Here is a 26,965-nt window from a genome sequence, read left to right on the forward strand (position 1 = left end):
TATTGAATAATTAAATTGTTAATTTATGTCTACGTTTTTAATATTACATAAGCTCTACCTTTGAAAACACGGTTGTTTTTTTAATTTTTATGTCTAGCTGGATTTGTCAAGTGTCAGTACTTGATGTATTGCTGTGAGCGCAGTCAGAAATATATACTGAAAATTTCGACATGGCGGATAAGGACCACTCCTTCCGGGACCACGTCTCCAAAATGTGGGACACCTCATGTGTTATTTGAGCATAAATGTCGCCGGTGCACTTGTTCGCCTACAAAACTAGCGGAGCCGCTGTTTTCTCCATCCTGGTGGAAACCGAAACGCAGCGGAGGTGACATCACGCTGCTCCGCCGCCGCTGACAGACTCGCAGGCGGCGGCCGGTGCCTCCGAGCGGACACCGTGACAGCTGGAGCACCGCAGCCATTAGACAAACAAACGAGCCTACCGGAGCTTAAGGACGGTCCGTGCACAGCTGATGCTGAGTAATTACCGCTAATCCTGCCTCGGTTTACAGCTGTGAGCTGCATCTTGATTTATCCTACACTGAACCTGATAAAAAAAACAAAAAAACAAATACAGACAGGCTGCGTATTTCTGCAAATTCACGATGGTGTCGCTGCCGGACTACAGCAAAAAATGGCCCGTACTATCCATCGTACCCAAACAGTAAGTGGGTGCAGGAGTCGGTAAATAAATAAATATTAATAATAATAATAAAAAAAAATCCCTGCAACCTGCTCGTCATGTGAACCGAAGCGGTCGCTCAAAAATGGTACGACTTGGAGGTGACGGTGCTGCGTATCGCTGCTAGACGCCATCATTAGGCTATTTACATGTAGCTCCATGTCGTACCCCCCGAATTCCAGTAATATGCAGTAGACTTCACACACAGAGGCGAAAATGGGATGCATCAGGATTTATGTGCAGAAAATGAGACGCAGGATAAAGCTGGATCGGCTCAGAGAGCTGGGCCGACAGTACCCGGTCTTCTGCTTTCTGCTGCTGCTCCTACTGCTCTCCACTGTGCTATTAAACAGGTACGTACTACATCATCACAATATTGATACCGCCTCATATAGGTTATGACCCTGGTAGCTACTATGTCCTAATAGTGATATGATGTTTTTACTCAGCAGCAGTATGTCTTGTGTTTTTACAGATATATTCACATTATGATGGTGTTCTGGTCCTTCTTGGCTGGAGTTGTCACCTTTTACTGCTCCCTGGGCCCTGAGTCTCTGCTGCCCAACATCTTCGTCTCCATCAAACCAAAGACCAAGGTGGGTCAGAGAGCACCACCTGTCTGTGCTGCTTTTACACAGCACATCTAAAGTTTATAGTGAATTTTGAGTTTAAAAAATGGACTGCATTTGTATTACCCATATTACAGATTATATTGATGCTCTGTGTCTATTCACTCAGGAAACTGCATAAATTGTATGATTGCTCTTTGATGAATGCCCTTTTGCAGTTACAGTTAATCTGTAAACTCCCTTGCAGTCATATCAACAGGAGCTGTTTCCACTGGGCCACAGCTGTGCTGTCTGTGGAAAAATCAAGTGCAAAAGACATAGGTGAGTTATATGTTTATGTCATTGCCCATTGGCTGCTGAGTATCTGAATTGTGTTGAACTGTTGTATTGTGACCTTATTATTGTCATCATCTGGAGTTATTCTGAAAATATTTAGCCTAAACATATGGAGGTTTCATCCTATGCTGAGTTTTCTTATGCTGGTAAAGTCAGAGTAAAAATCAGATAAAGAAATACATTTAAAGGCAAATTATAAGGTTAATCATAAGCTTAAGTTATTCAGTCATTTAACATTCCCTAAATCTTTTTCCATTTGGTTTGTTGACACATGTTCAGTGTGCTCTGTAACACACTGTTGTTCATTATGAATGAAGTTATGGAAAATGTTACACTGCCCTCTAGTGGTCAGACAGGATACAGATGTTTTTCTTAGTGTAAAACTGAGATGTTATTGTTTTTTTTTGTGTTGATAGACCGACCCTATTACTGGAAAACTATCAGCCGTGGCTCGACCTGAAAGTTCCCTCAAAAGTTGATGCCTCTCTTTCAGAGGTAATACATGCATCAATATATAGCCTATATATCTATATTTTATACATATGTAGTAGTAAATTACTGGTTTTGTCAATTCATCCATTCCTGTTTTTTCCCGAAGATTTTGGAGCTTGTTTTGGAGAATTTTGTGTATCCTTGGTATAGGTAAGTCAGTTTCTGTATTTTTCTTCTGTATCATATAATTTGAAGCAGTAAAATGAATTATACTGAAGTGACTGTTTCTTTTCCAGAGACATTACGGATGATGAGGCGTTTGTTGACGAGCTGAGAGTGACTTTGCGCTTCTTTGCCGCTGTGTTAGTCCGCCGAACTCAGAAGGTGACAAACTAGAGCATACAAAGTTAAAACCTTGGGAATGTTAATCAACTGAATTATTTTTTTTAATATATATTTCCCCCTCCTCAGGTGGATGTGGCTTCTCTCATCACACAAAAGCTTCTTAAAGTTTCCATGAAGCACATTGAAATAATAAGCAAAGCCAGGCAGAAAGGTAATGCTGACATGCACCATCACCACCCACTGACTTTGTGTTACTTGTGTTCACCATTAAAACTTGTTTTTGTTCGCCTTTTGAAGTGAAGAACACTGAGTATCTCCAACAAGCTGCGCTGGAGGAATACGGCCCTGACCTTCATGTTGCCCTCCGCGGGCGTAGAGATGAGCTCCTCTACCTCAGAAAGCTCACTGAGATGCTCTTTCCTTACATCTTACCACCCAAGGCCACAGACTGCAGGTAACTCACAGCTGTGACAGTAAAGACTGATGTACTGCCCTCATATACTTGACCCCTGAAGAGAAAGTCCAGCAGTAACGACACCATACAAATGTAGACGCGGATCATTCTTTACTCTTTCACTTTCTTGTTTCCTGCTGCCTCATCTCTCAGATCTCTTACTCTCCTAATAAGAGAAGTCTTGGCTGGTTCTGTCTTCCTTCCTTCAATGGACTACTTGGCTGATCCTGTGAGTGTAGATAACCAAGGGCTCAGTTTGATTTGTGTTTAGCAAATCAATGTTATTTATCAAGAGCATGCAAATGATAGACAAAGACGTGCTTTATTCAGAAAACCAAAAGTACTGCAGAATTTTTGTAAACATTTTGTAAACATTCTCCGCTGGTTTTTTTTAAATTTCAGGACACAGTGAATCATCTACTTTTGATATTCATCGACAACTCTCCTGTAAGTATATGTTGAACTTGTACATACAGTACATATATGGCATAATGTACTGGTGAATGAAATAAACATGTCATCTGTGCACTTCTGTCACTCAAGCCTGAAGAAGCCACAGAGCCCACTTCAACACTGGTTCCTTTTCTGCAGAAGTACTCTGATCTCCGCAACAAAAAGGCCTCAGTAAGTGGACCTGTGTACCGTATCACAACACAACGGAAATCGGAGGAACGTGCAGCTGTGATTTCTCTCCTTGTCTCACCAGGTGCTGAAGCTCGAGTTGAAGGAAATAAGAGAACAGCAGGATCTTCTTTTTCGTTTCATGAACTTCTTAAAGCAAGAGGGGGCTGTCCATGTCCTCCAGTTCTGCCTCGCAGTTGGTAAGTGTCTCCCAGTAGTGTAGGTATCTGCACTTTCTACTCCTACCATCCTTAATTTAACTACTTGAAGTTTTTAGTGGTGGAAATATCAATGTTTAATTGATGTAATCCCTTAGTTTTACCCTTCTCAGACCGCGTTGTTACACAGTGAGTTTGATGCGTGTAACTTTCTCCACTTCTCAGAGGAATTCAACGACAGGATACTGTGTCCGGAGCTGTCCGACTCAGAGAAGACGATGCTCCATGAGGAGGTGAAGAAGATCTATGAGACCTACTGTTTGGACGAGAGCGTGGACAAGATCCTCTTCGATCCGTTCATCGTGGAAGAAATACGCAACAGTATGTGACTCATATATTCTGTGTCTGTCTGATTCTCTCATGTACCTACCTACTCTACAAATTTTGATTACTTCTTTTTCTTTGTTGTTTTGCTGTACTTCCTAGTTGCAGAGGGTCCGTATGAAGAGGTAGTCAAACTACAGACCATGAGGTGTTTGTTTGAAGCCTATGAACATGTACTGTCCCTCCTGGAGAATGTGTTCACGCCCATGTTCTGTCACAGCGATGAGGTTAGCAGCATCTTTTGCCCTAAATACCCACCCACATCTGTCTTTTACATCCTGATTTATTAACACAGTCCTATCAGAATATGGTTGTTTGAGCAGAGACTGAATTTTTTAATATCTAGTTCAGTGTTTGAATCTCTTCAGCGTCAGATGCAACAAAGCCGTATCTGTCAAAATACTGAAAGTGGAGCTGACTAGGAATTCATTGACTCAGTTGTGTTATCCTCTTCCGATCTCTCAGCCACCAACCGCTATCACCCGTGTCATCAATACCAGACGCGCAACCGGCCAATGAGCCGACACTGGCACTATGCCAAGCTGCCAAGCCGAATTTCACCCCTCAGAGGCTGTTACATTGAATACATGGGTGGAGCAGTGCTCGGCCATTGTCCACAGCAGGCCACTGCCTCTGCAATGAATAGTGTATCTGGAGAATAATATGATATTATTTGACTTTTTTGTTGCCACTTCTTGTGCCTGCTCCAAAACAAGCTGCCCAGTCATGACTGTTATTATTACGACACGTAGAGATCGCCGGACAGACAACACGTTCCTCATATACAGTAGTGTGTCAGAATTTTGCACAATACAGTGTTTGATTGGCCTGAAATTGACCAGTTTCCATGTCACCCGCAGTATTTTCGCCAGCTGCTGCGAGGGGCCGAGTCCCCCGCCAGGAACTCCAAGATGAGCAGGTAGGTTTCACGTCTCAACAGTTTTTGTTTTTGTGCGAAACTGAGGAAAAGTTTGTGGATGATGTTTAGTGACGCACAGGTGGCTTTTGATACTTTAATAGTTGTATTCTTTTTCTATTTAACGTTTATTTTTTAAGGCAAGAAATCAATGACATACAACCAAAGTAAACTTTTTTTACTGATGATATGTGCATTTTTTTTTAGTGTTCGCAACTTTCTATGTTCGAGGACTGTGAAGGAAGAATGTAGTATGTGGCAGCTGTAACACATTATGAGTTGTTGTCTCACTATAGTCAAAAAATAAGATGTAAATTAGCAATTAAAGTAAGATTTATTTGCTTTGCTCTGCAGATTAAAGAATATTAAATTAGACATAAACTGAGCTGAACCTAGGAATCCAATGTTTCTATCACGGGTGTGGTGTGTATGTGGCCCCGGGGCCCTGCCACTAACTCCTTGTGCATATTGTTCCAGAAATAGCCTGAGTTTGGATGACATTCGGTGAGTATAAGGCATCAGTGTGCTGATCAGAACAGTGGCTGGCTGGCTGCACGCGAAATACAATAAGACACTTCATTCTTGCCTGACTGGTCTACAGAGGAGGATGTGCTGCCTTTTTTTTTTTTTTTTTTAACAAAGTCACCGTTCCCTGGGCCCTCTGAAATCAAGCTGTATCCGTTTTTTTTTTATATTGCTAATCTCATTTCACCCCCTAAATGTGTTAGTTATCTGGTGCTTGTGCTGTAAATGTAAATGAGAGAAAGATTGAGAAAAGCGACCTTAATCAGCTAATCATGATAATTACAGCATGAGTCAGCATTAATCACGTGTTAATCAGGCCAATCAAGCCATGCTGCTGAACACATGCAGTATAAAATGTTACTTTTGGGAAGGTTTAGGCTTCAGTTTTTGTCATTTTCTTCGCAAACATCCAAATTTGCACATCAGGGGAACTCAGGGACAGTGGTTGACCGGTTGTATGTTTCTTTTTGTTCATGAAGGCATCTTGTTCTGAAGGCAGTTTTCAAAGCAGCATCAATCATGCCACTCAAAGGAGACAGAGGAAACAGTAGACAATACTATCTAACTATCACTGGCCCTCCATTTGTAAAAGTCGACTCAATAGGAGCCTGAACTCCCTCCATGTCTGCGATTCAGTAACCCCCCCCCCCCCCTCCTCCTCCCTCCGCTCTGCACCTCCGATCACCTATGACTCCATGTACTGCCACCACAGTGCTGTGTCTGTGACTGTATGTCCACTCTTTTTTGATTCTGTAACCACCACACTGCCTGCCCTGGTATGATCCATGGTCCTCTCCCTCCTCTCGCCCCGAGGGGACATGACCCCGTTCTGCTTATAGTTCCTGGGACTGGAGCCCCGAGTCCCCGTCCTCCTCACTGTTCACCGCCTCTGGCAGCTCTTCACCTGCATCCTTTAACTCCCTCCATGCCCAGTCCACGTTCACAACCTTCCCATACGGCTCACTATCCCACCGCCACTCATCACCAAAGTAAGTCAGGGTCCATCCGTGTGTCAAAACGGTCGCTCAGTGTGATGTCATTGTTGTCCACTCACCCTCCGCCCTCCCTCTAACCCCCCCCAGTCTCAGCCAGACGCCTGCATGGTGGGACTGCTGCATGGGATCCTGTTTTGATTTGTCATGTGTCCCTCCTCCGACTCTGTTGTATTTTTTTTAATTTTTGACAAAGCAGTGGCTTTTCAGTGTTCAGCAGCTCCTTGTGTCACCATGGTGATTTCGATTTCACTCAGTCTGACAGGCACCTCCACAGAGCACCTGTGATGTTTTGTGCCTTTTCTGGTTAACTCAGCATTTCCATTCAAATCTGTGATTTTCTTTCAAATTTTTCTTTGTTCATGAAATCACTGCTCACTGCCGTGTGCTGTGTTTTTTGCTTTAAGCGCCGACAGTGGCTTTACCCATCGACCCCCCCCCCCCGACATTTCATTGTGACATGGCTGTGAAGTGATATATCGACTTTTGGTTTGGCTAAGTTCGCTTTGTTCCTCCCACGTGCAGTCATCGTCCAAAATGCAGTTTTGCCGCTCCCTCCTCCCTCTTCTTCTCTCTTTCTACGGTTCCTCCCCTGTCACCTCTCTCAAGCCGCATGTGCTTTGCTGAAGCCATGCACACCTCCTCCATTGTGCGTCCACTAATACCCGCTTCGTCTGGTCTGCAGGAACACGTCAAAGAGGGGCGAGTCCTTTGGGATCAGCCGCATTGGCAGTAAGATCAAAGGGGTGTTCAAGAGCACAACCATGGAGGGAGCCATGCTGCCATCCTACGGGCTGGTGGAGGGAGAGGATGACATGGTAAAGCTGATGTAGAAAACATCCAAACTCACTGATTTTTAGGTGATGTGAAGTTTGTTTTAATCCTCACAGGGTAGATTAGGATTTAAACAAATAGGTCATCATCAGATATGTGGGAAGTTCTCTGAGTCATCCTGCAAGTAAATGTTAAAGCAACACTTCAAATCACAAAAAGTAATTAAAACCAATCAGCGCAGAATTATTTTTATTCTAAAACAGTCAAGCTCTTGCAAAAAGCAATATTTAAACTAAAGCTCTTTGTCACTGCTCCACTGCCACCACTTGGGGGCGTTGATGAGAAAAGAAAGCAGATCTACAGAGCTGACCATGTTTGTCACTCACCTCCACTGATTTTTCCATATTGAAAACATCACAGGTTGTATCCTTTGGCTTCCAGAGACATTCACTTTCCAGAAAACCGTTGTGGTGAAGAACAGGTTGAACTTTAATTTTTATACCTTGTCCTTTTCTCTTAGCTCACCTGCACAGATTGAACACTCATTTTACAAGGCTGTTGCAGGTTTGAGGAGCAGATATTTCCCAATGAAGACAAATGAGAAACTCAATATTAGATGTCATCTTTGTTTTGAAAGAGATTAAATGGATAGGTTTTGTTTTTTTATAACAATTTTGACCGAGTAACTCCTTTTTTTCTTCTACAGGACACATCCAACTGTTTGGGATTATTTTATTATTTTACAATATTATGCATGCGAAAATGAAGCATATTTATATATAGATAGATGTAATGACTGGTCTAACAAGCACTATCAGCCGAATGTACATGCAAACATTTCTTAATTTGCTCGTCCTGTAGGCTACTTACAGTCAGGGGAAATCCTGTGTTTACATTTCAGTTTCCCCTTTTTGTGAGTCTCGGTCAACCTTCTTTACAGATTTCCCTTCTTATTGAGATTCCCTTCAGGTAAAAACAGCTGTAGCCTACACACTTCACTTGAATTATAATACAGGATGAAATGAACAGATCTTGAATTGAAAGGGCAAAAACAAGATGTTAATGAATTAAAAGGCAGCTCTTGTGTGGCCGTACGTGTCTCCAATGGATATGTTTTTGGTTCTTTTCTTTATGCTGTGTTTATACTTTGCAGTAGCAGCTCTGACCATGACCTTTCTATTCAGAGGAGGCTTGCTCTGCTTCACTCTAACCTCTCTCCCTTCCTTCTGTGCAAGGTGGAGGAGGCCATGATGGTGCTGGAGGACGATTCCCCCATGGAGGTAGCCTCTACACCCAGCACGCCTCGAAACCTCTCAGCCTGGAACATCACCATCCCTTACATCGATTTCTATGACGACGATGTGAAGAGGGAGAGGATTCCTGTGTTCTGTATTGATGTGGAGCGCAACGACAGGAAGGCAGGTGAGGCTGAAACTGAAAGGACTGGTCCCTCCGTCTCACCTAATGTCGTCTGAGAGACGTGTTTATGCTTTGCCCAATCAGACTGCATGTTGTTCAGTATGATAGACTTTTTTTGATAGACTTTTTTTTATTTGCAAAAACATTAAATATTCTTTGTAATTATAAAATAAATCTTTAATATGGTGATGAATGTGACAATGGATTTTCAGGCTCTTTGAAATTTATATTTGTCAAGATTTTAATGGAAGAATAAAAAGCTTGACAGAGAGGAGAGTCTTACTGCTAATAAATGAGATATCATAAATTCACACCATGATATTATGGTGCTATTTGTCGGCACTTATTCACCTCTGAAATGTATAGAAATCATTACGAGATTAAAAAGAACATCCCAAAAAGTGATTCTGATTGAGATTATATAAATGTATTGCTTTTTCCCTCTCTTTCTTTTACTTGCAGTGGGACACGAGACTGAGCACTGGTCTGTGTACAGAAGATATCTGGAGTTCTACGTGCTTGAATCAAAGCTCACTGAGTTTCATGGTAGGTTTTCTTCGTTTTCGTTTTGTTGCAACAGTTTCTATTAGGACGCACCCTGCATTGTTAATTTTCCACTCAGGGAGTCCAGAGAATCTACAGACCACTTCGTCCCAGTCATCCTTAGTTTTAGGAATTATTAGGAATCAAATGACCCTGTTGCACAATGACTATTATGTATAGGCTCATACTGGTGTCCACACTTGTTATTTTCACGCTACACAGGCTCGTTTCCAGATGCCCAGTTGCCTTCGAAGAGAATCATCGGTCCCAAAAATTATGAATTCCTCACATCGAAACGGGAGGAGTTCGAGGAGTACCTGCAGGTAGGTGACATCTGAGACTTTGCTACTGAATTTCATAAAGATAGTATACTCCTAAAACAGCTATACTTAATTTATATTGATAGGTAAGGGTCCAAAACAGAGGTTTTCCAGTAGTTTCCTCGGGATTATCATATTGTAAAGACCCTTTAATAATGTAAAGTTCCTCACAGCGAACACTGGTCAGTTCAGAAGTCTGGCACGTCTTGACTTGTACATAAAGGTAGAACATGATGGTGAGAAAGGGAGTGTTACTGGACTCTAAAATCCACAAAAAAGAAACATGAATCTGAATATTTTGATGACAGTGACCTTTTTCCAGTATTTAGTGTCTGAAATAAAAATACGTTCCAGTCAGTGCACCTGGCTTTACAGGCAGCTCTCAAATGACTAGACATTCATCAGTTTTTGACTGTTTGTTCTGGCGTCCTAACTCCACACCCGCTGCCAGAAAACGACTTTTTAGATGTGATCAGTATAAAACAATGAGGAACAAATGATGATGGGACCAGTTCTAGACCTGTTTAACCATGCTGCCATGAGGACAGCTGCAGAGAAAAATGGCGCGGTGAAGAGTTCACGTCCCTATCAGGGGGTTGTGATGCACTTCTGTTTTAGCAGTGTGTTCAAGGATACTCTTCAGATCTGAGACCTGAGTCCTGTCATACCATACCTGATGAGTCAAAAAACTGTCAAAAATTGTCACTGTGATAAATATAATATAAGTTGATTTTTAAAGTCTGATTAAATGAATGGATAAGCTCAGACTAAACTAAAAACATTTATGAATGATTTTTAGTGTATTATAAAGAATGCAGTGAGGGAGGAGTGTCATTGTTTTTCTGGTGTGAACTGTGTGTGAGTATCTGAGTTTTATTGTTTATTGTATATCTTGTATGGGCTGATTTTACATGACTGCTACCTTGGCCAAGTCACCCTTGTAAAAGAGATTTCCGATCTCAATGGGATTTCCTATGGTTAAATAGAGGAAAAATAAAATAATAATAAAATAAAAGATAATGCAACTCTGAAAGCTGGAAATGAATTATAAACTGATGATACTTTGTGGAAAATGGTCAGCAATGATGGTAACTCTTTTGATGCTTGAAAATTGTTAATGACAAAATGCAAAATGAGTAAAACAGACTTGGTTGAATCTGTTTACATGGCAACCTAGGAAATATGATGTATCTGCTGTGACTTTGCTTCTCATGTATGACATGTTCCACGTTCCTCTGGATGTTGTCCCACTGTAGAACAACACAGATCACAACATGATGTGTTTCCATTGGTCTTCACAGAAACTTCTGCAGCACCCAGAGCTGAGCAACAGCCAGCTCCTGGCCGACTTCCTGTCTCCACACAGCATGGAGTCCCAGTTCCTGGACAAGATGTTGCCTGACGTGAACCTGGGTACAGTATGATGCAAATTCTGGCTGAATGGGATGTAGTGTAGAAAATGTGACCCAAAAAAACCCTCAGAGATGGATTGTGTTTGCACAGTAGAGCATGTCAAACACACTGTGGAAATGTTTGATCAGGCCGACCTTGGCTTTACTGTGAAAAGATATTTGTGTTTCAGACACAGGAAGTGACATTATACTTCACTGAGATAAACTGTTGCTGTTTCACAGGGAAAATCATTAAGTCGGTTCCCAGCAAACTGATAAAAGAGGTAAGAAATGCATTCCCATTGTTTGTGTGTGTGTGTGTGTGTGTGTCTGTTTGTTGGGTGTAGCCTAACACTATAGCACAATGTTTTCTCTTTTGCTCTCCCTTTCTCATCTTTCAACAACAGAAATGTTTTCATCACATTAATGCAAATTAAGGCAGTCTTTTTTTTTGTATCTCTCTAATTTTCTTTAACATTTTCTACATGATGCATAAATAAAAAGAATAATAGAATAATAGCTTTTCAATAGTTTCTCTCTACTGTGCTTTTTTTTGCCAGAAAGGGCAGCACTTGGAGCCTTTCATCCAGTCTTTCTTCAACTCCTGTGAATCTCCCAAACCCAAACCCAGCCGCCCTGAGCTCACCATCCTCAGCCCGACCTCGGAAAACGACAAGAAGGTTGGGAATCCAAGCTGAAGTATTTTCAAATGTTTCTCCCACACCGCAAGGCTAGGCCTCGAGACTGTAATCGTCTGACCTCCCTGCATTACGCTCAAATTTAGCTTCGTAAATGTTTACTCTGACTGGCTGCCAGCGACCACTTTCTGATTAAAAACATGCAATCCAGTCGAGCTTCACAGTTGATTGTTTCTAAGCAAACTCCTGGTTTGAATCCTACCAACATATTATAGGGGGAACCCACTGCACCAGCATTTGGTTTCTGTTACTGTTACTAATCATGATAGTGTTTTTAATTGTTTTTTACTATTTTCAAATTAAAATAAAAATCAAGTTTAACGGAACCAAAAAGAAGTGAATTCAGGCCAATTCAAAGGCAACTTCACATCCACACACACACTCACATTCACAAATATGGGCAATTTAGAGCCGCCAATCATTCTCGTGCATGTTTTTGGACGGGTGAACCTGGAGAGAAACCCACACAGGCAAACCGAGATCAGGAAGTGTCTCACAAGTCACGACCAGTCCTAATGCAATCTGATCCATGGCTGTTAAGGTTTTCTGCCTTTTCACACATATTTAAACCCAAACTATGATCTTTTTTTTTAAAACCTTAGTTCTCAGAATAGATAATCCTCTTTGGTCTTGAAATCTGATGTGAATCCCTCTCTTGTAGCTCTTCAATGACGTCTTCAAAAACAACGCCAACCGATCAGAAATGACGGAGAAGAGACACAATCAGAATTACTTCATGGAAATGATCACTGTGGAAGGGGTGTATGACTACTTAATGTATGTGGGTAAGTGGAGTTTGTTAATTGCAATCTGCCACATGTATATTTGTGTTCAATTGAGAAGCACTTGATTTGGAAATCCCTTCCAAAGTTATGTTTACTGAGGGACTGGTCCCAAACACCAAACATGTCCAAATGTGCATTGTGTGTCTGTTGAGTTATTTTAAGACCCTGGAAAAAAATAATGGCTCACGAACAGAAAGACTGGATCAGTGTAATCTTCTTAATAGAATACGTGACAAAGAGGTAGAAGACGTCTCTCTGCAACCAGGTATTGGGTTTAGGTTGGGTTTAGGCTTAGATTGAACTGGAAGATGGCTCTAAGTAGATTTTAGTCTGGTCTGTGTCTACGTCATCAGTGACTCAGGTCATGGTGCGTTTAGAAAGAATTCAGACCCTTTCACTTTTTCACATTTTAAAATCAAAATCAAATCAATTGGTGTTTCCCTCAACAGTCCATACTCATTATCTTAAAATGACAAAATGCAAACACAATTTTAGTATTCATTTGCTTTGACACCTGTAATTTCTCCCAAATTCCCTTTGAGATGTTTCTACACCTTGTCTGGAGTCAGTTGATGGGGCATTATTATTGTTATTTTAAAGGTAACTAACTTGTGTATTATAAGTCTCACAGCTGACAATACACATCAGAGCAAAGACCAGGTGATAAGATAGAAGGATGAACCTGCAGAGACAGAACTATGCTTTTTTTCGTTACAAAAATATGAAAATATGATAACGTTTCTCTTTCTAATTGTCTTGGTTGTCAGGTCGAGTCGTCTTCCGCATCCCTGACTGGCTGCACCACCTGCTCATGGGTGGAAGGATCCTGTTCAAGAACACCCTGGAGGCCTACACAGACCACTATCTGCAGTACAAACTGAACCAGGTGGTCCAGGAGCATCGGCTCGTCTCACTCATCACCCTGCTGAGAGGTACACAACAGACATATCAGAGATATTCACGTGAATGAGAGCCACATGTTATCACAATACTGCCATGTGTTGTTATTGTATTACTGACAGAAAGGGCTTAAAGCTGCTCTTGGGAGAGCGGGATGAAAACATGGATGCCAATTCTGGAGCCAGGGGGACGTTAACATAGCTTAGCATAAAGAGTTGTTACAGCACATGAGCAGATTTCTATTTATGTTTATATGAGGAAAGTATTTAAAATGTGATTTTGTAAACATGTTTTTCTAGACACAGTTTTCTGTGAGAGCAGTCTGCCTCGCTCAGTTCAGGATAAGCAGAAGAGGGCGAAGAAGACTTTCGAAGAGATGATGAGCTACATTCCAGGTATTCACCTTCAACCTTTTAAGGTCCAGATTTCTTAGAGGAGAAACATGCAGATGTGATAAAAAAGCAGCCAATTTCACGTGTTTCCTGGAAAACTCAAGAGATATTTATTTATCTTTAGACTTTCTGGTAAAATGTATCGGAGAAGAGGCCAAGTATGAGGGAGTACGCCTCCTCTTCGATGGCTTGCAACAGCCAGTTCTCAACAAACAGGTACACGCACAGACACACACACGCAGACACACTGGCTTAGTACAACAAAATGATAAAAAATTATGTTCCAGTGAATCCCGTTATGTTTTTATTTGAAGAGAACTGGCCTTAATACTTAATAGATCTTGTGACTCTTTTTGTCTCCTCAGTTGACGTATGTGCTGCTGGACATCGCCATTCAAGAACTGTTTCCTGAGCTAAACAAGGTAACTCACTGCTACCTGGGTTTCTAAAGAAATAGAGTCTGAATTTCCACCATCCATTATCTTGACTGGCAAGGACTATAGTGTTAAAGCAGAAGTAAGCGATATTTTTGTGTTAATATCAAGGGGGCAGTTGTCGGTCTGAGAAGTGAAGCTCACTTCCGCGTTCAAAAAACTGCAATCCCCTCGAATTCCTCTGGGGGCTGGTGTCAGAAGGGAGCATTCCCCATAGACCCCCATGTTAAAATCGCCGACTTTACATCCTCAGTAAACATGTTAAAAGCCTGGTGTCAGAACGTTTTTTCGTCTCAATCGATAGTTTCTACCCCCGCACACACTCTGAGGGGGGTGAATTTTTTTTTTAACTCTACCGTTTTACTGTTATTAGGTTAAAATTCTGGCCAATTAGGGCGCGGAAACGTTGAGTGACAGGTCCAAGCAGCTCCGTGGACAGCTGCTTCGAGGCCAGTGGGCGGGTTCTCGGCCGGCCAATCCAACATGGCGCTGTTCAGGCCGCCTTATTTGAGTCACAAAAACGACTCCCCAAAACCAATGGGTGACGTCACGGACGCTACGTCCATTCTTTTTACAGTCTATGGTTAATATAAGTCTTAAATAGTTATATCTTCCGACAGCAATCACTTACATAGAGTGTTTGGACCGAAACACAGGTCTCTCAGTCACTCTGCTCTGCTCTGAGCCGAGGAGAAAACTTTTCTTGTATCCTACAACCTTTATCCAATGAGGAGAGAGAACGGCATGAAGGGCTGTGTGTGCAGCCAAGGGATGCGCGTGAATGGGGTGACGTAGGGACGAGGACCAATAGATCCATGACGAGGGCGGGGGCTGCTAACTCCATCGGCTGACAAGAAGTAGCCAAAACGACCGGATCGCTTACTTCTGCTTTAATGAATCTGTATCATAATTTAGATGTTGTCTATTAATGATGTCTGACAAATTAGAGTTGACTAGAAATAAATGTGGAGGCACTGTATCATGGAGCCTTGACCTCCTCACACTACAACAAAGGAGAGAGACATGTTGCCAGCAGAACAATAACAAATGAATATTTATTGACTTGAATAATAGAAAATAGATGGAGGGTGTGGAAATAAGCATCAACAGTGTTTTAAGTAGTATGTGGTGTGGCTGTGTTTTCTTTATAAGAATGAAACAATGGCAAATTATGTGAATAAGCATGCTGAATAATAACAATGTCAAAGTCGTTATGGTTACACTTAAGTGATTGGAAGTCTTGACTAATTTATTTAATCGCTGCAGCTAATCACTCCTATTATGTCCCTGAAAACATGTCTGTTATTATCCTAGGAAGTATTTCCTGTTTTAATGTCTCAATTTGACATAGCAGTGGTTTTGGTAGCAGTAGGAACATACCGGTAATTATGTTTGGTTGAACAATCAAAGCCAAACTACTCTTGGCGGTAGTGATATCACCAAAAAAACTGTGATAAGTGCAGTATGTTTGACAGAGTAGTTAGAGTTTTCTTCCCCCCTCAGGCATGTTTCTTCTGGTGACTTAATATCTAAAAGGAAGAAATGAAAGCTTGCCTCAAACTTTGTATTTGCAGAGGTGAGATCATGTTACAACTTGAAGTGCGCAGTAAAGAAAGAGTAGATGATGCAGTCAGTGAAGGGCAATCATTAAGACACGTCCAAGTTGTATGCACAATGTTTGCATAGATTATATGGTTTTATTTAATCATTTAATAGTAGCATAACATTTACACGCATCATCATTTAATTACATCTCAAAATCAAATGTGTATAATTACACATGCATGTTATATTATTATATATTATCTCAAATTATAGGTTCTAAATTATTATAATTGGAAAAACTATCAACTTGTTTAACACCTTTGTGCTTATTCCATGTTTGTGTTTTCTCAGCAGGTACAGAAGGAGACCTCTGTGATGGCACCATGGATGTAAAAAGAGCAGTTCAGTAGACATGATCAAACATGTTTGTTATGCATTTACTCACCCTACACTACTGCAAAGACTTCTGTTGGTCAGGTTCCCTAATCCTACTGTAACATGTGGATCATGCAGATGTACAGGATGTGGAAACACAAGGCCTCAGCTGCTGTATACATTTACTTTGTAAAATAAACTATGTAAATAAACGAAAGATCAGCGTTCTCTGTGTAATTACTCCTTAATATAAAGGCAAACAGTATAAAAGTTTGCAGCTGTCGGATGAAACTGGAAATAAATCACTATTTAACACAGATATTCTAACCCTAACCTTACATTAAAGTTTGTAACAACTCTTGCGTTGCGTGATCAGAAAAACTCTTGCCCACTTACAGTATAGGCTCCCAAACTATATGCTAAGCCCCATGCACCCTGAGGTGACTGATTCTTCTCGCTAAATCTAGTGCATTTTTCAGTGACGTGTGGAGGATGAGGAAACTCAACTCTGTGATAAATGTAATCCAAAACCATGATGGGGAGCAGAACATAATGTACACAAGAACTACACATGGTGGAAATGTGATACTTATATCACATCTCTCATGGAGGTGATGGTGGAACATGACAATCCAAGTGCTTAACTGGAGGTTAAAGAAAAGGATCAGAAGCTTTAGAGGGAAGGGACTATTATTCACTGAAAACAGAAAAATATGAAAATTAGTTAAAATACTTGACAATATTGTGACTGGCCATCATGTAAAGATTTATATTGCAAGGGCAATAATTAGTAACTTTGTTAATTATTCTGCAAATTAATTTTACTTTACTTAAAATTAAATAACTTGACTTTGTTTGAATAATTCTTACAGGACAATAAATATACATTAAAACTAATTATTAGTTTTAAAGTATGGTTGTGTGAGATAATAATTGACTGCATGACTATTGTTTTAGATAATTACTGCATCTCACAGTCTCAAAATTCATGACTTCCTCTGATGATAATGATGACATTTGTATTTCCACATGTAAAACAAAACACCCCTCGCCCATCAACAACTAAAAAACGACAACAACAAAAAATAAAACAAAACACTGACTTTACCACAACAATTACATTTAAATGGACTATAAATATGGCTTTGGAGTAAACAATGACAGCATATCTGTTGCAGCAATACAGATGTCTCTATGATTTGACACACATACACAAATAGCTATGGTAATATAATTCTTCAAAAATGTTAGGTGCTGTGCTCTTTCTCTGAATAAGTGATGACCAATCCCGAGGCAGTATTATTAGCTATACAGCTTTCCCTTTGTTCATTATCTCACTATGGAGATGGACAGTGCCTTTTTGGGTTTTAGACAGTGGTACTCAGGTCAGTTCAGTTCAAGAAAATGGCATTCACACTTGCTGCTAAAATTACATGCATGAAAAATGTTTGTTAATGCCCAATACATCTTTGCTTTTTTCAAATTTAATCTGTTCATCATGCTAGTGCAAGACCATAGTTTACAGTACTGACCCCTCTCCATTCAATCAGTCGTTTAAATCATTTGTAGGAAAAAAGCAAGTTCCTACCTGGATATTGAATCTACCCTGAGGCTTAACCTGTATTTGTCTTGTCTTTTTACCCTTGATGGCAGTGAGATGGAAAGGCAGTTAAAGTCCTGGAGGAGTTTCCAAGTAGCTAAACTTGCCCTTCAGTTTATCACAGCTTCCCAAAGTGTGCAAAGCCAATTAGAGGGTCAGGGACAGACATAAACTCAGCAGCAACAATCCAAGGCACTGGGTCGTAAAGACGGCTGAGTTCCTGAATTTGATCCGTCCTTCCACTGCAGGGTACACACGCTTCACCTCTGAGATGTATTTGGAGAAAACGGTAATATCCATATCACCTGCAGGAGATGGGGGAAAATGCTTCATTTGGCTGCACTTTTATGGTAGTCACCAAATAAAAAATCAAATTTAATCCTGTACAAAACCTGTTCTCAATGTTTATAGTGCTATAAACTTTGTGAGGCTTAGATTACATCTGCTCAGTGTACGTATAACAGTATAAGGAGCTCTTGAAATGAGTGGGCAGGGCCTGCTTTATTGTTATATTACCCTGTGTCTGTTACTGTAGGTTAGTTGTGTCTAGTTTGAGGTTGAGGCTGACGGGTACGTTGCTGGTTCTGTTGGTATTTTTTCACAGTCAAGTATTAGACCAACTGAAATGCTGGTGTGATGATAATGGATAAAAAGTTAGGAGATGACTATGTAAAAAATAATCCTGACAAGATAATTAATGTGTTAATCCATCCAGTAGTTGTTGAGATATCGGTCTTGAGCGGTGAACCAGTCGCCTGACAGACGGACCGTGGTTGAAATCAATACAGCCATGCTTGAAATGGAAAATTGGACGTAGCACCTTTCAAGTTCTTTCTTGTGTTAACAGCCATAACTTTTGGCTCTTCCTGTTTCCTCTATGTGTCTTGATCTGTGTGTTTCCATTGTTTCTAATGTTTCCGGATGTTTGAACGACTGACTAAATAAATGAAATCGATGGAAAGTGCTGCTCAGCCTTTCAATGATTTGTCATTAAAACAACATTAAAGGGGCCTAATTGGGCTTCAGTCCAACAAGAAGGAAAGGTGTTGGCCAGGGGATTTTAAAGAAATTAGACCTAGAGAGAGCTGTTTTAACAATCTGGGAACTCTTAGGAGCTGTTATAATGAAAAATAGTGAAAAATTCAAATCTGTATGTGACATTGATGCTTATATACTGTTGTCTCCTCACCTGTGTTATGCTTCAGCAACTCATCTTTGATCATGGAAAAGCCGTCTCCACCACCCACTATGTATGAAGGCATGACCACGGTGTAGATCTCCTCTGGGTCTAACGGTTCATACTTGGGCACACGGCACTTGGTGCATAGCATTGACAGGGACACTACGCGCTGGTTCACTGGCCTGGAGATGTCATACTCTACATGAATGCCTGGAAACAGCAGAAAGAAAACAGAGGTCATTAGGTCAGTTCAGTTCAAGTTTATTTATATAGCACGTTTAAAAACAACCATTGTTGACCAAAGTGCTGTACAAGTCATATCAGACACATTATATCAAACACATTCAGACTCTATTTCCTGTCCCCTGACTACCTGACTTGTCCATCTGAAAAAAGTTAGAGTCAAAACTCCATGTCTGAAGACAGACCTGAGACTTGAAGAAATTCTCCAGACTTGCGTCCGTATCTGTGAATCGAGTGTTCGAACGCCTTTTTCACTGTGGATCCCTTTAACTGAACCAAGTCGAAGGTTGCTCCAAATGGTAAAACAGTGAGAATATCCTCCATAGTTATGGACCCTGAAAGTACAGAGAGAAATATAGCGTATTGATCTGTTCTTTGAAAACTACAACCAGTGCAAAGTGGCCTTTGTAAAACGTTGTTCGAGTAAAGTTACCGTTTTTGTAGCGTTCATCTATAGCTGTCCGTATGGCGCCACTATTCAGCATACATAGGCCCACGTGATTCCATTGCTCCTCATTTGAATCCTTCACATTGTGATAAATCTGGCAACATAAAAGAGTAAAAATGGCACAACAGTAAAACAGTTTTTCTTGGACAGAGTTGCACTCATGAAATTGACCTTTTGACTATGTGAACTGCCTAAAACAGTCTCCTAAGTGGTATTTATGTCAATTTTCTCAATATTTGTGAAGCCCTTTCAGTTCCACAAATTCCCACTTAGTGCTAAACTCTGAACATGCACAGACAGGATGGGAGGTGTATAACCAGGGCCCCATGCTGCAGAAAATGTATTCAAGTGTGACAAAAGAAAATGTTTTTCTTTTGACTCAGTGGCTAATGAACTGAACGACCAGAGTGAGCAGCTAAGACTTTGTGAAAATACAATAAATGAATAAGTGAAGTGAAATTATTACCATGGCATCACAGATCAGGTTTCCTAGGTTACACTCCCGAAATCGGCACTCTTCAAATGTCCCATTGAGGTAGACTAAGGTCTGTCCGACGTACTGTGCGGAGTACTTAGCCAAGTCTTTCTTCCACGTCTCAACATCAGCAAGGACATCTGGGTCTGAGGGAGTTACATAAAAAGGAGAAACATGGGAAACACAGCACCACTTTTTTTTTTTTATAGTTTGATTGAACCCTAGAGAAAAGGGAAATGCATCAAGTCAGCCACATTCATTGGCTGTTGTTATGAATGAATAAAATAGACCTTACATGAAACTCCAAAATGTTGTTTTAACATAATTTGTTTCTCCAGCTATGAAAATATCATATAAAATGACTATTCATAATTATTCCAAGATGTACACAATTATTTATGTTCTCATTCCTTAAAGACTGAAAAACGTGGTTATCGACGCCACTCAAAATTATTTCAGTTACAAAAATATTTCAGTAAATGAAATGTTTCAACTTTTCACCAGCTGAAAAACTGAAAACAGGCCATGTCTAATTGCTGAAGCACCGACTGTTATTAAAGTGTGTATTGTTTGTCTCTACATGTCAGCCCTGCGATAGACTGGTGAGTGGTGACCTTTCAGGGTGTAACACGCACTCAACCTATGTCAGCTGATTGTCTCCAGCTTTCTCACAGCCCCTGTGACCCTGCACTGATAAGCAGTGTGAACAATGTATGGATGGATGACTGTTACTGCAGTCTACCTTGAGGTATGCTGCTGTTCATTAGGATTGGGTTTCCAGTGGCTTTTACCACATTCCCAGCCTCATCAAAAGTAACTTTGAGGTATCCAAGATATTTCCCAAAGGCATAGGCTTGGACCACTGGCACGTCTCTCCCATCCTTAGACCTCACCATAAAGGGGTATCGACCTACTGGGACCTCTGTGGATGGGGGGGTTCCTGCAGATGAAGACATTCGGTCAAATGCATTAAGTACAAATAAAAAAAGAAATAGTTGCAAATTTACATGACATTTGGTTTGGGCTGAGATAGATCTTAGTGGAGAACAAAATATGTAAGTACCAGTATAGAGGAATGTGTTGGTGTGTCCTCCAATAACAACATCAACTCCTCTCACTCGCAGGGCAATTTCTTGATCTACTTCAAATCCAGAGTGGCCCAGGGCGATGATTTTATTATAGCCCAGGGTTTGAAGCTTATCCACCTGAACTTGAAGTGACTCCACCTCATCCTCAAACTTCAGGTGTTGGCCTAATACACAGAGGAGAGAAGGGATGGAAGTAAAAGTTAGTCCGTCTCCATCGATGTAACGTATCTTGAACAACCAAAGCTTTAACTTGCGACAATATGCTTTTACCTGGCATGGACAGGAAGGGGGTTTCTGCGGTGGTGTAGCCAACCACAGCCACTTTCTCTGAGCCAACACTGATGACTGCGTAGGGCTTGTAGTAACCACTGAGCTTTGCGGCCAGAGTCTGGTCAGGTTTTATGTTGGCACTTACCACAGAGCAGTTTACTTTCTGGAGGAAGGGCTCTATCAAACCATCCACTCCATTATCAAACTCATGGTTTCCAAATGCCTGTAGGATGTCAAATTGATTCATTTGATTAAATAGTGATTTCATTTAGTTAATTACCAACTCTTCAATTTAGTACTACTCTAAGGAAAAAAAAATCAACCATATTCAGCTGTGTGGTTGCGCATAAAAATACACAAGTAAATGAGTATTATTTACCATGACATCATAACCAAGTTTGTTCATGAAGTGCGCTGCCTCGGCCCCTTTGTAGTAGTTGAACCAAACAGTTCCCTGAAACTGGTCTCCAGCATCAAGAAACAACACGTTGTCCTCCTTTTTCCGGATCTCGGACACTTTAGTGAACCGCCTGGCGACTCCAGCGAAGCAGGGGCGCCCGGATCCACATTTCCCCGAGTCCTCGCTGGTCTCCTCGATCCGCGCATGGTTGTCGTTGGTGTGCAGCAGGGTCAACTCGAAAGTTCGCACTGTGCCCAAACACAAGAGCAGAAGGAGGCAGAGCGAGGTGCAGTGAGCGCGCCGAGACGTCCAGGCTCTCATGGTGCAGCTGTGCGTAAAGACGCACCAGTCACCAAGAATGTGAAGCACATTGAAAAAAGGCGTGGGCTTCGGGTCTGAAGTGGGATGTGTTCAAGCACTTAGGAACATACTGGGGTCGTAAGATGTTTTGACATGAACATTTGAAAAATAGTAGGTATGAGTACCTTTTAGCAGCCTTTGTAATAAAACAACAAAAGGAGTAATATTTTGGTAACACTTTACAATAAGGTTCCCTTAATTAACGTTAGTTAGTACATTATTAAACATTAATACTAATGTGTTGATTAGTACTGAGTAATGCATACATAATGATAACTAATTACATTATTCAACTTTTATTATTTTCCTAATACATAATAATGATTGTTAATATATCTGTAAACAGATAATTAATGCTTAATAATGTACTAACTAACATTAATTAAGGGACCCTTGTTGTAAAGTGTTACCAACATTTTTGCTGAAATGTCGCTTTTCATAAATTCTGTTATGAGTTTAACATGTAGGCTACATTATTTCACCATTTTGGCAGAATTCCTCCCTATAATTTTACAATAGCTTAAATTATTCCAGTGTAAAGGAAATCAGTGAAACTAAGAGACTAGTAGGCTACTTAATGATCAAATAAATGTAATTCAAGAGAACAATACCATTGACTGAGAAAATATGACACCCGAGAGGTTTGATTCATTAGGAGAAATATTTACTTAGCCAATCTAAATGTAATTTATTTTCTTTTCCTGGAAGGAAACAAGAACAATGAAGAGGTTGTCTGCACATACACACGATGTCTATAGGTCACGTTTTTCATGGCTTCTTTTCAGTAGCCTTAATGCAGAGTTTCCTGTTTTCCCAAATACCGTTTGTGTTGAGTGAGAAGAAGTTGCACTGATTAATCTCTTCTGGTGAATTCAGTGTCCTTCACCCCAGCAGCACTACTAAGTGGACAGAAAAGGGCTAGAACACCTAATTAATCAAAGGTTAATCAAGGAGGAACACTGCCTCCCAAATGTTTTCCCTATAGTGAGTTTAAAAGCCTTTTAAAGATGTAACAGTACAGGTCACTGATGCAGTAATTGTGGATAAATCCTCATCAGTGCCACCACTGTGAACTCAACAATGTCACTGAAAACTAATCAGCAGAAACTTTTTTAAATCCGATCTTTGTAAGGTACTCTACATAAATAGAAAGCCAACAATGTTATTAAATTATTATTTCACTGGTAAAACGGGTCATATTTTATTTGTGTTTTTTGCGTTTTCATTTTCTGTGCTGTGCCACTGAAGAGTGTGCAAAAAGAAATACAGCCATAGACTGTCATGATGTTAGTCATAAACTAATAGCAAATTTATTCTTTTTTGTGTTCCATGGTTCAATTTTTAAAAGCCATATTTTGCACTAAAAGACATTAAATTAGTGTGTTTTTAATTGTGTCATGTTAATGTGCCCTGTTTCCCTGTAAAAGGTTCAGTGGCAGAATTAGTGCCACCAACTTAATCAACCACCTTAAAATGCTTTCTGAGGAACGTAAGTCATTTTGGATTACATCACACCACATCATCTTACAGTAACTTGTAATCACAATGTTCAGCATGAGTTCCAGGATCATCCTTTGATCCTAATACAATTACCATTCTCTCCACAAGCCCAGTAAAATCCTTAATGACCCCTCACGTTCCCTCCAGGCCACTGGCCACTCTCTGGTTGAGTTCTGTGCTGCCTCAGCAGCAGAGCAAATAGCAGAACATCATCACCGAGGCCATTTGTTTTCTGAACTCTGCCCCCTCCCCTTGGGGAATCTTCCCATTCCCACTTCACGCAACTATGTGCATGTGCAGGAACATGTGTGTCTGTGTATATGTTAGTGCCTTGCTTGCATACACAACTGCCTTGCTGGTGACAAATAATATACTTTGAATTTATCTATGTGTCCATTTTTTCTACCCTATTTTGCTGGCACGTTTATAGACCCTTTGGTATGTTACTGCCACCAAGTGTCGATAAAAGGGACATCTTGGAAATGAGGAATGTCTATCAGGTCACCTTTCTTATCGCCCTTGTTTAGGCACTTAAACCTACATTTATCTTTGTGCATAAATACAAACAGTAGCCTACATGGCCAAATTATTTAACCAGTGCCCCTAGTGGTCAAAAGTGAATCTACAGGATATATTTTACAGTCAAAATACAGGAAGGAGAAGAAACATGTTCAGTGCCAGCTCCCATCTTCAAAGAACTTGGATTTTGTGTTGATTATGGTGACCCCTGTGGACAAAAGCGGTAGTGTTTTCCCGGAACGAAGACTGCATTTCCCATGAGTTCTAGCACAAATTGTCGTAAAAACGCTTATCTAGCTTGCACGCACGTCTCCGGTCTGAGTGCCGTAAATCGTTTCGTCCAGTGGACCGACCGCCCTGACCACTTCCTCCCGTAGGTATAGAGTTAGGCCTACATTATTTTTTTTTTTTATAACTTTCTTTTTAATTTTTAATTTACATTGACAGCAAGACAAGCTCATCAGAAAAAACAACACAAATGTACAGCCTTCCGCTGTCGCGAACACAACATACAACACAAAATAATACTACATAATATAATAAGAACCAAAAACACAAAAGACAGGAAAAAGAAAAGAAAAGAAAAAAAAAAAAAAAAGGTGTGTGTGTGGGGGTGTTGTCTTAATTTACACCAACACTTATTATTGAAGGCCACTCGCATCCAAAAAACATACTCAGGGGGGTCCACTCTTTAACAAATTCATCTAAGGTTCCTTGCACCACATGAGATAGTCTTTCATAAGGAACAATTGATAACAGTTTCTCATACCACATTGCTAGCGTAGGCGGGTGCTCGTCAAGCCAAGCATGCAAAATTGACAGACGTGCGGCATACAACATAATATTCAACAATTTACCCGTTTGACCAGACAAAGACAAAAGATCGATACCAAGAATACACTGTTTAGGATCCATTACCATTTTTATGCCAAGAAACTTCTCTATCTCTGTTTGGACAGTAGACCAGAATATTTTGATCAATGGACATGACCACATTAAATGAAAATAAGTGCCTGGTTGTTTTTGACACTTCTTGCATGCTACCGAACATGAGTCATCATATTTACTACGTATTTCAGGAGTCACATGCAGTTTGTTAATTATCTTATATTGTACTTCATGTGATTTGTCTGATCTAGTAATTTTCTTGGCATTATTTAACACCTTACGCCAGGTCTGGTCATCTAGGTGAGCACCAAAGTCTTTTTCCCAACTATTTTTGATATTAATTATAGTCCCATCATTCGTAAGCAACTGATCGTATATATAAGTAATCACTTTTTTATTAATTGTTGCTGCTTTCATGATGAGACTATCAAGAATGTTCAGCTTACTACCACTTTTGTAATATGAAATTGAGTTTAAATAACTCCTCATTTGTAAGTAACGATAAAATTGAGTTCGAGAAAGCTTAAACTCTTCTTGCAGTTGCTGAAAAGACTTTAGTGCACCACCTATATACATATCACCAATTTTTGTAATACCAGCGGTCTTCCAATCTCTGAATCCCACATCTACACAAGAATTTTCAAAGTCAGGATTATTTGCAATGGGTGCTAAGAATGAATATTGATTTAAACCAAAGTATTTACGTATGCTAGTCAAAGACTTGCATATATTTGTAGCTATGAAATTATCCTTCATCTTAATTTGCAGTTTCCTAGAACATACAAAGGGAAGGTCTGCTATTAATACGTTATCTAGCCCTATACTTTCCAGATCTATGAAGGAAACCTGACTATCTTTTACCCAGTCTGTGACATATCTCAATTGTGAAGCCCAATGATAATAAATAAAATTGGGTAAAGCTAAGCCACCATTTTTTATGGGTGATTGAAGCTTTTGCAGCTTTAACCTAGGACGTTTGTTTCTCCAAACAAATCTACGAATTGCACCATGTATTGATTTAAACAATTTTAACGGAATATAAGTAGGTAGCATCTGAATTGGGTACAATAATCGTGGCAAAACATTCATTTTAATAATTGCAATTCGGCCTAATAAAGACACTGGTAAGTTCACCCATCTTTGAAGGTCTGATTTGATTTTAGTAACTACAGGTAAAAAATTAAATTTAGTTAAATCAGAGAGATTGGGCGAAAAGAAAATCCCAAGATATTTAAATCCGTTGTAGGTCACCTTAAAAGGCAGATATTCTGAATCACTGCAGGTCTTCCCAAGAGGTAAGGCCAGGGACTTCTCATAATTTATTTTATATCCAGAAAAAGTACTAAATTGATCTATAATCTTAATTAAAGCTGGTATAGATTTAGATGGCTCCTTCATAAATAAAAGTACATCATCAGCGTATAATGATATTTTATGTGTTCTGATATTAGTTTGAATGCCCATCACCTGATCACTTACTCTTACAGTCTCAGCTAAAGGCTCTATAATCAGAGCAAAGAGTAAGGGAGACAGTGGACAGCCTTGTTTTGTGCCTCTCTCTAAGGAAAACATCTGGGAGGACAAACCATTAACAGATACAGCAGCTTGTGGAGATGCATAGAGCAATTTCACCCAATCAATAAAAATACTACCAAAAGAAAATTCATTGAGTGTTCTAAATAAATAATTCCATTCTACTCGATCATAAGCTTTTTCAGCATCTAATGTAACTATAACCGCATTGTTCATATTAAGTCTTGAATACTGCATAATGCCCAATAATCGTCTGATATTTGTATACGAGTGACGATTTCGAACAAAACCAGTTTGGTCTGTGTCCACTAATTTGGGCAGCACTAAGTTAAGTCTTGTTGCCAAAATATTGGCCAATATTTTAGAGTCTATATTTTGAATTGATAAAGGTCTATATGAAGAAGGGTTATCCGGATCTTTCTGTTCTTTCGGTATTACCTTGATAGTGGCAAAATGCATTGTCTTAGGTAG

General features: G+C 40.2%; 2 protein-coding genes across 10 annotated transcripts; one reads left to right on the forward strand and one right to left on the reverse strand.

Annotated features, from left to right (window-relative positions):
- The first annotated feature begins 148 nt into the window (after positions 1-148).
- On the forward strand, positions 149-16,207 carry LOC146963744 (sorting nexin-14-like). Of its 9 annotated transcripts, none has more exons than XM_085768571.1 (31): positions 149-668; positions 865-1,035; positions 1,158-1,278; positions 1,499-1,572; positions 2,004-2,082; positions 2,186-2,229; positions 2,316-2,403; positions 2,491-2,575; positions 2,662-2,818; positions 2,972-3,047; positions 3,221-3,265; positions 3,362-3,442; positions 3,525-3,639; positions 3,823-3,978; positions 4,084-4,208; positions 4,842-4,900; positions 5,375-5,401; positions 6,262-6,411; positions 7,100-7,232; positions 8,424-8,610; positions 9,070-9,153; positions 9,373-9,473; positions 10,772-10,883; positions 11,105-11,145; positions 11,422-11,541; positions 12,221-12,344; positions 13,112-13,276; positions 13,544-13,639; positions 13,761-13,852; positions 14,002-14,058; positions 15,967-16,207. In XM_085768571.1, exons 2-31 carry the CDS (start codon positions 899-901, stop codon positions 16,006-16,008), a joined length of 2,973 nt encoding a protein of 990 aa, XP_085624697.1. In that variant the 5' UTR covers positions 149-668; positions 865-898; the 3' UTR covers positions 16,009-16,207. The 9 variants fall into 9 exon arrangements, with proteins under 9 accessions (XP_085624697.1, XP_085624701.1, XP_085624699.1 ...); XM_085768572.1 differs by having other exon boundaries at positions 399-664; XM_085768573.1 differs by having other exon boundaries at positions 359-1,035; positions 15,970-16,207.
- A 769-nt stretch (positions 16,208-16,976) lies between these two features.
- Positions 16,977-22,030, reverse strand: LOC146963745 (snake venom 5'-nucleotidase-like). Its single transcript, XM_085768581.1, has 9 exons — positions 21,674-22,030; positions 21,295-21,517; positions 21,000-21,188; positions 20,679-20,876; positions 19,928-20,082; positions 19,447-19,555; positions 19,199-19,348; positions 18,780-18,980; positions 16,977-17,895 (listed from the first exon to the last, which is right to left on the reverse strand). Exons 1-9 carry the CDS (start codon positions 22,013-22,015, stop codon positions 17,738-17,740), a joined length of 1,725 nt encoding a protein of 574 aa, XP_085624707.1. The 5' UTR covers positions 22,016-22,030; the 3' UTR covers positions 16,977-17,737.
- Positions 22,031-26,965: the final 4,935 nt, after the last annotated feature.

Source organism: Trachurus japonicus, chromosome 22, assembly GCF_045865225.1.
Source record: "Trachurus japonicus isolate A0001 chromosome 22, Traja_1.0".
In the NCBI taxonomy this organism is placed as follows: Eukaryota; Metazoa; Chordata; class Actinopteri; order Carangiformes; family Carangidae; genus Trachurus; species Trachurus japonicus.

Coding starts and splice junctions, on each gene's coding strand:
- LOC146963744 (XM_085768571.1), top strand. CDS start 899: ATGGGATGCATCAGGATTTATGTGCAGAAAATGAGACGCAGGATAAAG. Junction 2,404..2,490: donor TAGTCCGCCGAACTCAGAAG/GTGACAAACTAG, acceptor CCCCCTCCTCAG/GTGGATGTGGCTTCTCTCAT. Junction 9,474..10,771: donor AGTTCGAGGAGTACCTGCAG/GTAGGTGACATC, acceptor TGGTCTTCACAG/AAACTTCTGCAGCACCCAGA.
- LOC146963745 (XM_085768581.1), bottom strand. CDS start 22,015: ATGAGAGCCTGGACGTCTCGGCGCGCTCACTGCACCTCGCTCTGCCTC. Junction 21,518..21,673: donor AACTTGGTTATGATGTCATG/GTAAATAATACT, acceptor GACATCCTACAG/GCATTTGGAAACCATGAGTT. Junction 20,877..20,999: donor CAACACATTCCTCTATACTG/GTACTTACATAT, acceptor CTTCATCTGCAG/GAACCCCCCCATCCACAGAG.